This window comes from Dendronephthya gigantea, unplaced genomic scaffold, assembly GCF_004324835.1.
Source record: "Dendronephthya gigantea isolate DGI-Jeju-01 unplaced genomic scaffold, DenGig_1.0 000047F, whole genome shotgun sequence".
In the NCBI taxonomy this organism is placed as follows: domain Eukaryota; kingdom Metazoa; phylum Cnidaria; class Anthozoa; order Malacalcyonacea; family Nephtheidae; genus Dendronephthya; species Dendronephthya gigantea.
Window position 1 is genome coordinate 48,656 of NW_021163057.1, and position 13,072 is coordinate 61,727.

General features: G+C 35.2%; 3 protein-coding genes across 5 annotated transcripts; 2 read left to right on the forward strand and 1 right to left on the reverse strand.

The window, feature by feature from the left end:
* Positions 1–250: 250 nt before the first annotated feature.
* Positions 251–5,135, forward strand: LOC114527833. Of its 3 annotated transcripts, XM_028549536.1 has the most exons (7): positions 251–844; positions 1,113–1,314; positions 1,578–1,956; positions 2,646–2,714; positions 3,070–3,214; positions 3,906–3,983; positions 4,606–5,135. In XM_028549536.1, exons 1-6 carry the CDS (start codon positions 726–728, stop codon positions 3,940–3,942), a joined length of 951 nt encoding a protein of 316 aa, XP_028405337.1. In that variant the 5' UTR covers positions 251–725; the 3' UTR covers positions 3,943–3,983; positions 4,606–5,135. The 3 variants fall into 3 exon arrangements, with proteins under 3 accessions (XP_028405337.1, XP_028405336.1, XP_028405335.1); XM_028549535.1 differs by having other exon boundaries at positions 3,906–5,135; XM_028549534.1 differs by lacking the exons at positions 3,906–3,983; positions 4,606–5,135 and having other exon boundaries at positions 3,070–3,840.
* Positions 5,136–5,249: 114 nt separating this feature from the next.
* Positions 5,250–11,093, forward strand: LOC114527880 (solute carrier family 25 member 40-like). The gene is made up of 11 exons (XM_028549591.1): positions 5,250–5,439; positions 6,457–6,522; positions 6,624–6,730; positions 6,927–6,994; positions 7,075–7,199; positions 7,519–7,596; positions 8,381–8,479; positions 8,965–9,056; positions 9,164–9,239; positions 9,880–9,960; positions 10,948–11,093. Exons 1-11 carry the CDS (start codon positions 5,373–5,375, stop codon positions 11,070–11,072), a joined length of 984 nt encoding a protein of 327 aa, XP_028405392.1. The 5' UTR covers positions 5,250–5,372; the 3' UTR covers positions 11,073–11,093.
* A 609-nt stretch (positions 11,094–11,702) lies between these two features.
* LOC114527881 (GATA zinc finger domain-containing protein 1-like) lies at positions 11,703–12,971 on the reverse strand. The gene is made up of 4 exons (XM_028549592.1): positions 12,600–12,971; positions 12,384–12,443; positions 12,052–12,229; positions 11,703–11,906 (listed from the first exon to the last, which is right to left on the reverse strand). The coding sequence occupies exons 1-4, from the start codon at positions 12,876–12,878 to the stop codon at positions 11,740–11,742; spliced, it is 684 nt and encodes a 227-aa protein (XP_028405393.1). The 5' UTR covers positions 12,879–12,971; the 3' UTR covers positions 11,703–11,739.
* Between the last annotated feature and the right edge of the window lie 101 nt (positions 12,972–13,072).

Below are 13,072 nucleotides of genomic sequence, written 5' to 3' on the forward strand. Positions count from 1 at the left end.
CATGTTTCGCTCTGCTTGGTTTACCGGCCTTCCGCCTACATGCTGGATTGACACGTGCGCTCTCTCTCTGTGTTGTATATATATGCGTTGTAAAGTATTGTATTTCATTCTGTCTGAAGATGACTTTGTAATAAAGTCGAAAATTTACAGTCTCAATCTGTGTCTTGTTTGAATTATATTTTGATTCTCAAGATGTCTTGTTTGTTCGGAATTTGCTTTTTACTTTACTTTCTTAAATTGTCGGCTGGTCATGGTTTTTAGAACTATCTGGAGAAATCGTATTTTTGACAAAAACATTGCTCAATTTTTTTCTCAAAACCAGATTTTGTTAGTTCTTATCCTTTAAAAGAGTAATGGGAGCGATCTGTTTATTTATATAGCGATGGCCATTTATAATGTTCGGGGGGGATAGCCTCTCTTTAGCGCACTGGCTAACAACATTGCCGCTAGGAACGCATAATTAATGCAAGGTCAAACTCTGTATGCTCTGTGTCTGTATCTCTGTGCCAAAGGGTTCCGCCCACTGGTTCCGCCGCGAGTTCCATAACTGTGTATCTTAAACTGTGACGAAACTGTCGAAGCATTTCTGGGCTGCTATGATCTAGTGGATCATCTAGATCTACTCAGCCTTTTGTAGCAAATGATATTGATTGTGCCTCTGTTGTTTCGTTTCTGTTGACAAAAAATACAACTCTAAAATACTTGATTAAATTAAATTCGGGAATATGGCAACGGCAGTCGAAACCCCGGAAGTGAGTGTAACTGGTCAACTTGTTCCCTTGAAAGAGATTGATAGAATAAGAAATGCTGTTTGCTTGTTGAAATCAAATACCAAAGACCAAAGGTTTGTATTAAAAATTAATGTCTAAATACATTTCAATTTTTGTAATTAGTACTATTGATAAAATTTACTACTTCATAAATCGATGATCTGGGCTTAGGTAAAGGTACCAAATTTTGATATTGGAAAACTATTCTTTGAAAGACTATTGAATGTTTTCTATCAAATTAATTATCCAATATATATATAGTGCAGTTTTGTGTGCGATGCAACATGTTAATTATTAGCAGTTGGCATGATACTCATTCTTTTTATTTCCATCAATTTGTAGCAAGTCATGGAGTGCTTCTGGATTTTATGTAAAGGTGAAACTAAAAAAAGAAGAAATTCATTGCATCATGACAAATTTTCATGTATTTCAAAAGAAACAGGAAAATAGCGATGATATGGTGGCTGTGTTTCATCATGAGTCAACTGAAAGCGAATCTTTGGAACTTCTCCTTGTGCCGTTCAGATTATTTGCGTCAAGCATGGTTGGTATCACAGGTCTTATCACAGGAATTCAGGGCATTAACTTAATGTCAAACAACATGAACTCTAGCTCTAAGTAACTCTAGGTGCACCCTACCTCATGGCAGTAATTAGGAATGTAATCTGTAAACAATGTAAATTTTCCTACATGCACGCAAGTGTATTCACTGCTTTTGTTGATTAGGACAAAATGTGCAGCTCATGTTTGAAACCATATTTCAAACTCTTATTTCCATCTTACAAACTCATTACTAATTCAATTAAGGTACTGGACTATGTATTGATTCGAGTCAGAGAAAGCGACATGAAATCCATAGGGGTGAAACCAATACTGGCTGATAGCAGTAGATTACCAGATGTCCAGGGTGGTAATATAGTGTGCATTATTCAACATCCAGGAGGGATGGAAAAGCATTATAGTCATGACAAAGTCAAGCGTGTTAACAAACCATTTATAGAATACAATGCTGATACATGCGATGGATCTTCTGGATCACCTGTCTGTATCTTAGTTGATTCAAAATTGTTATTGATTGCATTGCATAGCTCTGGTTTTACTAATGATAGAGCTAATAACCCAAGTGCTAATTGGAATAAAGGCGTGCTTCTTTCAGCTATATTGCATCATCTTCTCACTGGAGTAGGTAAGGTTATGTAAAAGGTTATAGGTTAAAAAAGGTTATAGGTAAAAGGTTAAGGTTATATAGATAAGGTTATAAAATAAAAGCATTATAGACCAGCATGGCCTTACATAAGTAACAATTCTTAAACTTATCAATCATACATAACCCTTCTTAAACTTATCAATGTTCCAATAGAAAAATTAAGAAGGTTGATTGTATGGAGATTACAGTACAATCATCATACCAATTAGTTATAGGTAATCAGACAAATCCATACAGTCTTTTTAGTCAAGTAGGATTTTCAAAATTGGGGTGCTGTGTCAAGAATGCAATTCAACTGGTTTTGCAGTGATAGAAATATCAATACCACAGTTCCAATAGCATTTAACATATCTGATGCTTGTCAGGTTCTGCAATATTTGTGCCATAATATTAATCCTATAGTTTACAGCGAAATGCTTCAGCTACAGTTAATCACCCAGTGCATGTCCATGCAGTCGTTCTGATCATTGTGAATGTTATTAAGGCCAGTTTGCACTTGCAATTTTTGTTGTGATTTAATTTATATGTTCAGATACGAGTTCATACACAGTAGACCATTCGTAACTTATTACTCACATATACTAAAAAAAGATAATTGCACTAAAAATTGCAAGTGTAAACAAGCCTTTAGTAAAGGTATAATGACCAAAGATTTCATTGTCTTGTAGTTCCAGAGCTTCCTACGCCCACACCTGGTGTTCCAGATCAAATGGAGAGTGGTAGTTTGACTGTCGGAGGTAGATAGTTATATCTTGATGTTTATCATTTTGCAAAAAACTGTGTGAGCTACATCAATATATGATATTTAAGATATTTTGATACACATAAATATATGTTTGTGCAGTTTTGGTCGAGATTTATTAAAATTACCCTAACTTTCCATGTGATATTAACGTTGGTCTTAATATTTCAAGCAGATCATAGACTCCCTTTTTTCTCCCATTCTTTACGTTTACCTATTTTGCCTGCGTGTGTAGTGTAGTAAAATGTGTTGTATAGTAAAGTGCTGTATAGTAAAATATTGCCTTTGTTGTTGTATCAGTGTCAGTTGCTTTTTTTTTAAATGTTGTTTAATGATAGATTTTCTTCAAGGTAAGAAAGATCCTGCTAACAGAGTCACAAGAGATGATATTGTTTGCATAGCTCACGATATCAGCGGAGAGTGGAAGCAGCTTGGCAGAGCACTTGGACATTCGGACAGCACTTTAAAAATCATTGACGCAGATAATGATAAAATGTACGATAAATGCTATGAAATGTTAATCAAATGGACCTATAAAATGGTGTCAAAAGCAACCTATGAGAATCTAGAGGCAGGCTTCTCTCACCCAACTGTAAATAGGTTCGACTTGGTTGAGAAGTACTGTTAAAATGTATGTGTAGTAATAGTAGTAGTTAGCATTGTTAACCTCCCCTCCACGGGGAGCAGACTGGCCTTCCCTCCCAGGGAGCAAAACAGTCTAAAAAACGCCAAACAGCCGTCTAAAAAAAGAACGCCAAACTGAAACAGTCTAAAAAAAGAACGGGCATGTGTTGTTGAGTGTTTTCTAGGTCTCTTAGCAGGTTTATGTTTTATACCGTGTTTATGAGCTTGTAATCGTTGGTATTTTTAAAAAAGAATCACAAGTATAATCAGCCAGAGTTGTGTTCTCATCTGTGGCAAGAAAGACGCTACATATGAAATTCGAACTTCTAAGAATTAATTTTACTCGGTGATAGCAAGAATATAAGTATTTGCTTGGTAGTAATTTTTTTTGCAAATCTTTTGGTCAGTCCCCGAATCTTTGTACCAGTGCATGCAACAAGCAATTTATCTAATTTTTATGATAAATGAAATTGGGAGTAATACATGGATGCGTGGAAGTATGGAATTATTTCGATTAATTAGTGTTTTTATTATAAAGAACTTTTTAATTTTTTTTATGTAGAAATGAAATATTAAAATCCGATGAAATTCCATGTTAGTTGCTCTGACTAAAGTGAACTCAGGGTTAAAACGTTGCGAAGTGAGTAAGAATTTGACATCACCTTGGACCACAAATAATATAGATACAGAGCTGAAACTACCAGGGGCAGGAATAAACGGCACAGTGCCGTTATTCAAATTCTGTACATGCATGCGCGTATCCACCAGTCATTGGTATCACAGTTAGAATATGCATGGTTTGGAGAGTGGAGACAATACCACTCATTAACTATGTTATTGTCTAGGTTTATGCAGAAAATGGTTCTTTTCTCGTCACGTGTCTGTTGTATTTTAGCCAAATTTACCAATGGCTTCCGTCTTACCACAGCTCATAGTCTTGCTAAGCTCAACCTTGACTTGAAAAATGTGTCAATTATAAGATTACTATTGGTTTATCTGTGGCACAGACTGTGCAAACACTACCAATAGACATGTGATGAGAAAGGAACATCAACAATTTTTTGCTATGTGGTCTCCAAACCATGTATATTCTATTAACTGTGCTGGTATCCACACGTTCCACCTCTATATAAATAATATAACTGTCTGCTCCGTTGTACTGGTCTGCTCTGTGTAAAATGTAAATCCTATTTCAGAATATTATTATTATTATTTAATATTATTTAACAAGTTTATTCATGTTCCGGTATTTTCATCTACAGAATCTACCAGAAGTATTCATAAACTATTTTTTGACAAATAAGCAAATTCATAATCATAACACAAGAAATTCTTCATTGATACACAAAAAGAATAATAGAACAAACTATACCAAACATACCCTTGCCAATAAAGGCATAGAAGTATGGAATAATCTTCCCACAAAATATAAAGAACCTAGGTCTTATGCTTCCTTCAAATCAATAATAAAAAAGTACTTTTTACAACTAGATTTAACAATATAACATGTTTTTGTAAATATAATTATGTATATGTATGTATGTGTATGTATGTATGTGTATGTATGTGTATGTATGAATGTATGTATGTATTTATATGTATCATAAAATACTTCTTTTCTTTTCCTTATTATCTGAAAAACACTTGAACTGACACGAGCTTAAATTTATTGATATAGCTTAATAAACCTAGGGGCCTAAAGCAAAAGCCATGTGGTTTCTAGTAGGCTCCTAGCCCATTTCTTGTATATATCTATTCTTTGTAAATGTCATATTTTTTGTTGTTGGGCGAATTAAATAAATAAAAAAAAATATATATATTTCAGTGATTCCCGGTCATTCCCCCCTATATTTTCCCGCCCCTATTTAGTCTGCGGCAGGCGATGAGCACTAAGCAGGTCAGATGAGGTCTTGCATGTCGGCCAGGAATAACTATTGTACCGGACCATGGTAAAATATGGTGAAGTAGTCATAATTTTAGAGTGTAGTTCTCTTCGTAGAGTAGGGTATATAGCCGAAGACAAATAGCTATGGAAATATCGGCAAGTCAACAAATCATTTCGTCATGTTCAGGGGCAATTCTCACATCATTGCTCAGTAAGTATATACTAAGTATGGCTGATTTTATCAAACATACCTATTATTAATGCTCACAAATAACAAATGTAAATTTCTGAAGATTTGCTTGCCTTAGCTTTATGAGTCATAGGGTATTTGTTTGTAGTAGTGTTAGCTTTAACCTTAAATACTTTATACATGCGCTTTTTTGTTACCCCACAGTTACAGTGTGTACTATACCCCAGACTGGAAAGTATGCAAATTGCGCAACCGAGATTTAAAAAAATCACTAGTAAATATATGGGAGACATCAAATTGCACGCCCAATATCTCGGTTGCGCGAAACAAACATTCCACACTGGAATATACCATAATTGACAAAATTGACAGTACAGCAGGTGCAACCATTTCTGGTTGCATCTGTGCTTATCCAGTAAAAGTTGAAGAGTGCAAAACTGGCCAGTAAACTGTTCAATTTTTGTGTTTGATAATCAGGAAGAAATGTTGCCCAACTTTGACTGTGTGCCAATAGGTATATACTACTGGCTTGGGTCCATTGTAGATCAACGTTGAAATTAGAGCTATATGTTCACCATTAATTAGAAAATGAAAACTTATAACAAATTAGAATACCATTGTGTTAACTTTTTCTCAAGAAAATTTTACTATATACAGTTAAAAAGATCACTCATGACTTTATTAGTGTATTTCCATCTTTTAAAAGAAATTAAGACTAGTTGTAGGCTGGTACTGTAATCATTTTTATAATCACATACAGTAGATGCCTAAAATATTTGCTTAAGGTAAAGAATTCCTGTCTATATACCTACTGTAGTATTTCAAAAGGGGTAGGAGAAAAGAACTACTTCCATTCCTCTAATAAGTTGCTGAGTTTTGTAATTATGATCACAGTTTTAGTTACAACTTCACACAAATAGATTCGCTGATTTCCACAGGAAGCATGGGAATAATAAGATGTAGTAAAATGTTTTCTTTGCTAAAATCCCATTGCTATTGAATTTGTTGCAAAAAAAATGAATTATTTATTGTTTTTAGTGACTCCTTTTGATGTGATCAAAGTAAGATTGCAGGCACAAGCTCGTAGTGCAAGTGGAAGTACAGGTAAGATTTAATACAGTGGGCGAAGCAAAAAGTACCACAACTGGTTACAAGTACTAAGAATATTGGTGAAAGTTTCAACAATATTTTGTAATATATTTTAGAACGATGTATGATTTGTTTCAATGGGCTGATGGATCATGTTTATTTTTGTCCAACTGGTAAATACTCAGTATGCCCGAATGCGAACAAGAATTTTACGTCGACATGGGTAAGAGAAGAAAAAATTATGGTTTTCACAGAACTGGAAATAGTTTTCTACACAAATTTAACTTGAATAGTGTTAAATTGTTCCAAAAGATCCTATTTATTAGCTCATCTTAATTAGCAGGACAACACTCTTCAGGTTGTGTCATGGTTAGCATATGACTATAATACATTTAACTTCATATATTTCTCTTCAAAAGGATGCATTAGTGCGAATTGTGAGATATGAAGGTGTATCAGCTTTGTGGGGTGGTTTACCAGCAGCTTTGTAAGTTCATGTTCATTGTACCAGTATTATCCAGTTTCCACTAAGTACTGTGCTGAAAAAATCCAAATTTTTAATTTCAGGGTAATGTCTGTTCCTGCAACTATAATATATTTTACTGCCTATGATCAGCTGAAAGTCATGTATGGTTTCAAACAAGGGGAGAGGAATATTTACTCGCCAATGTTATCTGGAATTACCGCAAGAGGTGTGATTTGAATACAGCAGTGGTTTTTAGTTTTTACAAATCATTCTTATTTCCATGGACCTGCAGGAAAATCAAAATCAACTTGTTTCAAGGGCTATTAATTTACTTGAGTTGAGTTTAAGACTCTGACTCGAAATTAAGATGTAGAATGATTTTGATTATGAAAACAAGTGTTCTTGGAACTAAATGAGCACATGAAGTGACCACACTATTAGTATATTACATTCCAGGATCATGTTAATTCATTACCTCAGATGGGTAAAGGGGATCATTTAAACATTCCTAAATTGACCTAACAACAAATTTGTCTGTTCCTTAGCTATTGCCTCCAGTTTCGTATCTCCAATTGAAATGTTGCGCGTAAAATTACAATCTAAGAAAGAATTTAAATATAGAGGTTTGTATGCTTGAAACTATTTTATATCATATCTAGTCAGTAATTATTTTCTACTATATTGTCTCAGCATCACCTTGAAGCTATAAGTTTATCCTCCTTGCATTATTTCCCCCCATTTATATCTATAGGTAGACACTTGGAATTTGGGTTAGGATTAGTTTTAGGTACCAATAATCCCATTTTCATTCGATCCGAAATACACAAATTTAATTATTGAGATTAGGTTAGGATTAGGGTTAGTCCTAATCACCATAATTTTAATGTAAAAACTAATCCTAACCATAATCTATATTCCTTGAGTATTTAATTCGTGAATTTAGGATTTACTGAATATGGAATTATTACCCAGTGAACATAGGTTTTCTTAAGTCCAAGTGCCCGTAATTCCTTCCTGAGGATGTCGTCCAACGCGATCACATCCGGTGCTTGCTCCAATTTTCCTGGCCAGTAACTCAGCTTGCAAGCGTTGGACTTTTTCCATGGTCTACTCTACTGAACAGCGTATTTTTCTGGTCATTTTCCTTGTTTCTTTATAACACAAAAAGTACGCTTAGATGGGTTTCTCTTTAAGTTGACGCATCACGAAACACAAAATGAAAGAAAAGCATGCGAACAATTCCTCCTAGAGGAAAACCGCCTTTATCTGGAATTCATTAATACTAATTTAATTTCACTTTCGTTTTTGTTAATAATTGTTTGAATGTTTATTAATCTAGGACTGGTAAGATAGATTTATTTTGTACTGAAAAGATATTCTCGAAATCAACTCTCTCGCAATATTTAGAACTTGGTAGCGTTGTCAGAACAGCTGTAAGGCAGGGTGGAGTTCGTTCCCTATGGCAAGGGCTGGGCCCTTCACTGCTTAGAGATATACCTTTTTCAGGTATTGTGAGATGTTCAGTCTTTTTTTCTATCACAATATATTCCCCTCTAATTAAGTTGTGTTCTTGGAACCAGATTAATACGTGTTCATTTGGTTCCGAAACTATACGCGATTAATCAAATCTCAATCAAGCCTGGTTTTTATTCAGTGATAATTGTCGTGAACAAGTCATCTTCACCGATGAGAAATAATCCGGATGTGAATCTCTCCTTATTTCTGTATTCAAATCGCCACTGTTGATTTCACACACATATATAGAAATATTCTATCACATCAGCCACCTTGACTTGTTCACGACACGAAGTAAATGGAACCAGGCCTAATGGCTTTTGCAAACGGCAGAATTCAATTTTGGGGGCATTTTCTCCATTCGTTTCCTTGTTTGCACTTCGTCATTTTGCGGTACGTCTCTTTTAAGCCTGCATGGGGCAAATACCCGTGTACCATTTGCTCGACGATATTAAAACTGTGTATTTTTTATACAGCTTTGTATTGGTTTGGTTATGAATACTTACGAGCACAACAGAAAGACCCGTCACTTCAACACATATGTCTGTCTGGAGGTACCTCAGGAGCAGTAAGTATATTTATGGAAATATGAAACGTGTAACTTGTTGAACGCAAAACACTGTGACATGATTATCTACGAACATGCAAATAAGCCAGGCTGTTTGTTCTGTGTAGATCGCTGGTATTCTGACGCTTCCCTTCGATGTTGTAAAGACTCATCGTCAGATAGAACTTGGTGAAAGCAATTTTGGTAAGTTGTTTAATCACAATTTCTTTGTTTTTTCCCAGTCCACCATGATTATGCCACCGCTCGAAGACGTGATCTTGCGAATGAACACGAGAAATACCTTGTCACATCTTAAAATTGTAAATGCGATAGCCCTCCATCCCAGCGAAGGTCCCCTTTAGGTGCTAATATTAGCAAAATAACCATGTTGAGAAGATACCCCAAAATACTAATACTAGAGCAGGTTGTATGGAAGCCGGATAGCGGTTGTTTGTTGTTGTCGGTATATATAATTGCCTGTTGTTCGTTATAGCCCGCTTAAACCTTAGTACTTCTAAATTGAGGATTCCTTCAAGAATTTTTAGCTCCAAATCTGTAGTTTCATTTCTTTTTTGGCATTTTTACAACGGTTGAAAAAATCACGTTGGATAGCGCTGTCCAGCTTTCATACAACCTGATACAACTGACCCCAGGAAATTAAGTCGTAGTAGTCGTAAAACAAAATTTACTACAGAGTACAGACATCCTACAAACTTCCACATCTTTGAATAACCAATTTCCGTTTTTCTTCATGTCCCTTTTTGTTCATGCCCCCCCCCCTCACGATTGTTCCTTGGCCCCTTGGCGATTTTCTATTCACGTGCTAATTTGGTTTAATTTTAAGATCCGACAAAGAGATATCCTTCCACGTTTTCATTGTTGCTTAAACTTCGGAAGGAGCAAGGAACTGGTGCTTTATTCACAGGTTAATCAATTTGCTAATTTCAGTGAATATTTATGTTTTGACATTTCGTTACTGTGTAGGTAATAGGTTAATGGGTTTTACATTTTATTGGGTTGTTAGCATTTGAAAACTAACCCCAGGAAGACTTTCAAGCGTATTTGTTGTCCTTGTTTTTGAAAGTCTTGCACATGCAGCCAGAATTCACTGAAAAATTTTCCAAATTTTGGCGGGAAAACTTACTTAAAAGGATATGGCAATAAAAATTATTTCTGTTTTGCGTAAAAGAAAATTTACACTTCTTATGAAGCCTTTTTACAAAATTTGTTTATCTTCCTTACTTCGCAAGATATTGGCGATCAAAAACATCGGATATCGAGATATATCCGCCATCTTGTTTTATAATGAAATCTAATTACGTGACGTCAAAAGCAGGGTTGCGATTCTAATACCATGGAACTATTACTTCGCCGGGTCGTTAATTTGAAGTTACAAAACGAATTTGCACCCAGCTTAAATATCTTGAGAAGTAATAAAGTTAACAAAAATCCGTAAACGAATTTTGTAAATAATCATGACGTTGTTTTAAAATAGACAAAAAAGATAATTTTTAAATTTTTTATTGTCGTATGCCTTTAAACTCACCTTTCAAAGCCACTGAGCTATATAATAACTTCTGGAGGAAATGACCAAAAAGTGAACAAGTCAGGACTCCAAGAATTGTTATATCAGCTTAGTGTTCAAAGCTCACTAATTTTATAATGGGGTCTGTTAATTTTAATATTACATAATAGACCTTTCTCATAATGATGCAATACTTTGTGTATCATCAAGCTTTCCGTGTTTGGCGTGTCGTTACTAGCTATAGCCTGGCACCCAGGCGCTTTACGTCTATATAATTAATGATTATTTCTGAATGGAATGTTGCAAACATATGTTTTCAACTAACAAGCGCGTGGGTAAGTTGGTTGAAGTTTACGAAGTTACTATTTCAGTGTGTTTTATGTTTAGGGATAACAGCTCGGGTCGCTAAAGTTGCCCCGGCATGTGCTATAATGATTACCTCATATGAATATGGGAAAGCCTTCTTCAGGAAGAGAAACGAAGTTGCAACTGCAAAGCAGATATATGGCTAGTTAGAAATATAATTTATATTTAGGTAGAATGGATGCTATAACGGCCATCCTGCAAAAACAATATACAATTCAAAGGCAACATGACAGGTTATCTCACTATAGAGTTTTTATGCACAAGTTATACTTTTGTGTGTTTGTTGAGTTTGAAATTACAACCAGACAACAGCAGTTGCGGACAAAGTAGTTAACAAATATGTACAAAGTGCAGAATGTGACTTTACTCTGAATTTTGAACACTATTTCATTTTGTATTGTGCATAACTCAATTTGAAACAAATTTCAATGAATTAGAACATGTAACCAGTGACCCAAGCACAATAAACTATGTATATGTGTTGAAAGGTACAAGAATTTAGTACTCAATACAGATATCCTAATATACCTTTCAACACATATACATAGTTTATTGTGCTTGGGTCACTGGTTCACATAAGCTTAGAGATGGGTGAAATTCAACTGGTTAATATAAGCTTAGAGATGGGTGAAATTCAACCTGCAACAGTGCAACCAACAAATTCATCTTTTTTTGTGCAGTAATATCCAAAATATTTCAATATGCCAACATGCAGAATAGATTCACTCCTTCTCTTGGTCGCTGACGATGGATAGGACACATGGATGCAGTCTTCAATGAAGAGGTACAGTATATGGTTTTAAAAACTCTTCATTACTCACAATGTAAAAGCTGATTAGCAGCTTGAGTGAGTTCATCAAGGTTTGGTTTTTTTGGTGTGATAAACGGTGGGTGACAGTCAAATTCTTTGAACAGTTCAGATGGAGCTCGACAAACAAATTCAATACAGTCCATGGAACGAGGTGCATCTTCATCAGGACCTTTTAGGAATTACAGAGTTAGGACCTGTTTATCATTTTGTCTGATATGTTACGACACGGTTCATGATGACGGGGTTTGAAATAAGGATTTCTGAATTGGGATAAAAATTTTGTGAAAATCACATTGTTTGGCTGGAATACTAACCTGGTATGAAATACATTGGATCAAAGTTGGCTGGATTTGCTACAGTTGGTATCAGCCATGATATAACAGTACTCTTTTTTGCATACTGATCTTCCAGAAAACCACGTGTTTGAGCAAAATAAATAGTTCCATCAATATCTTGTAATGATACTATATCGCCAACTTGGTAGAGAATTCCCTGCACGAGGTAGAGAGAATGGAAGAATGGCCACAAAATTTATACATCTCAACACAAAGTACACTATCACAAGGCTTGTGACTAGCATAAGGCTTGAGAACCAAGTTGTAGCATGAGCTTTGGTCATGATTTAATTGCTATATTTGTGACTAACCTTGTAAAATAAGCTATCTGATGCAACAACAGTGGCTTCAACAACTGGCGACCTTTGAGGCTAAATAGATGGAGAAAATTATACAACTGTATTAAAATTTCAAATGTATTTCATTGTGGTCTCACGACAGAATCCATCAAATTCCTAGGAAACACGGCAAACACCTATTATAATATCAATTCTTTCATATAGCAGGTTGAAAATATATATTTGTACCTTTTTTTTAAATAATGTTCTTCTACTACGACTAGAAGTACTTTTTCCTGTTCGTTCACCATGCCTGCCATTACCACCTTTCCCTTTACTAGCTTTCCCTTTCAACGAGGCTTTACGGCCTTCTAATTTTGCAGTTGTTGCCCGTTGTGAACGTAAGAAAGAATTGACCCGTTTTAAATGGCAACCATTGCAAAGTGTTTCCCCATTCGCGCCTTTCCTCCACATCAGAGACTTATATATCTTGCATGCTGCACACTGAGGCTCCTCAGCCAGCGGCATTATACAAAAAAAACAATAAATTTGTCACAGTTTTCTTTTAACTTCTAAAAAAACAGTTAAAATTCGGCAAAAATGTTTTTTTTTTTTATTTTCTCAAATAATATTTTCACACTTTTGCGCCCAAAGGTCATATGACTCGCGGCTTGTGCTTATGTTTTACTTCATGTTGTGATTGTGAATGTTGTCGTACCCAT

Coding starts and splice junctions, on each gene's coding strand:
- LOC114527833 (XM_028549534.1), top strand. CDS start 726: ATGGCAACGGCAGTCGAAACCCCGGAAGTGAGTGTAACTGGTCAACTT. Junction 845..1,112: donor TCAAATACCAAAGACCAAAG/GTTTGTATTAAA, acceptor ATCAATTTGTAG/CAAGTCATGGAGTGCTTCTG. Junction 2,715..3,069: donor TGGTAGTTTGACTGTCGGAG/GTAGATAGTTAT, acceptor ATTTTCTTCAAG/GTAAGAAAGATCCTGCTAAC.
- LOC114527880 (XM_028549591.1), top strand. CDS start 5,373: ATGGAAATATCGGCAAGTCAACAAATCATTTCGTCATGTTCAGGGGCA. Junction 8,480..8,964: donor TAGAGATATACCTTTTTCAG/GTATTGTGAGAT, acceptor TTTTTTATACAG/CTTTGTATTGGTTTGGTTAT. Junction 9,057..9,163: donor CTGGAGGTACCTCAGGAGCA/GTAAGTATATTT, acceptor TGTTCTGTGTAG/ATCGCTGGTATTCTGACGCT.
- LOC114527881 (XM_028549592.1), bottom strand. CDS start 12,878: ATGCCGCTGGCTGAGGAGCCTCAGTGTGCAGCATGCAAGATATATAAG. Junction 12,444..12,599: donor GAACATTATTTAAAAAAAAG/GTACAAATATAT, acceptor CCATCTATTTAG/CCTCAAAGGTCGCCAGTTGT. Junction 11,907..12,051: donor TCCAATGTATTTCATACCAG/GTTAGTATTCCA, acceptor AATTCCTAAAAG/GTCCTGATGAAGATGCACCT.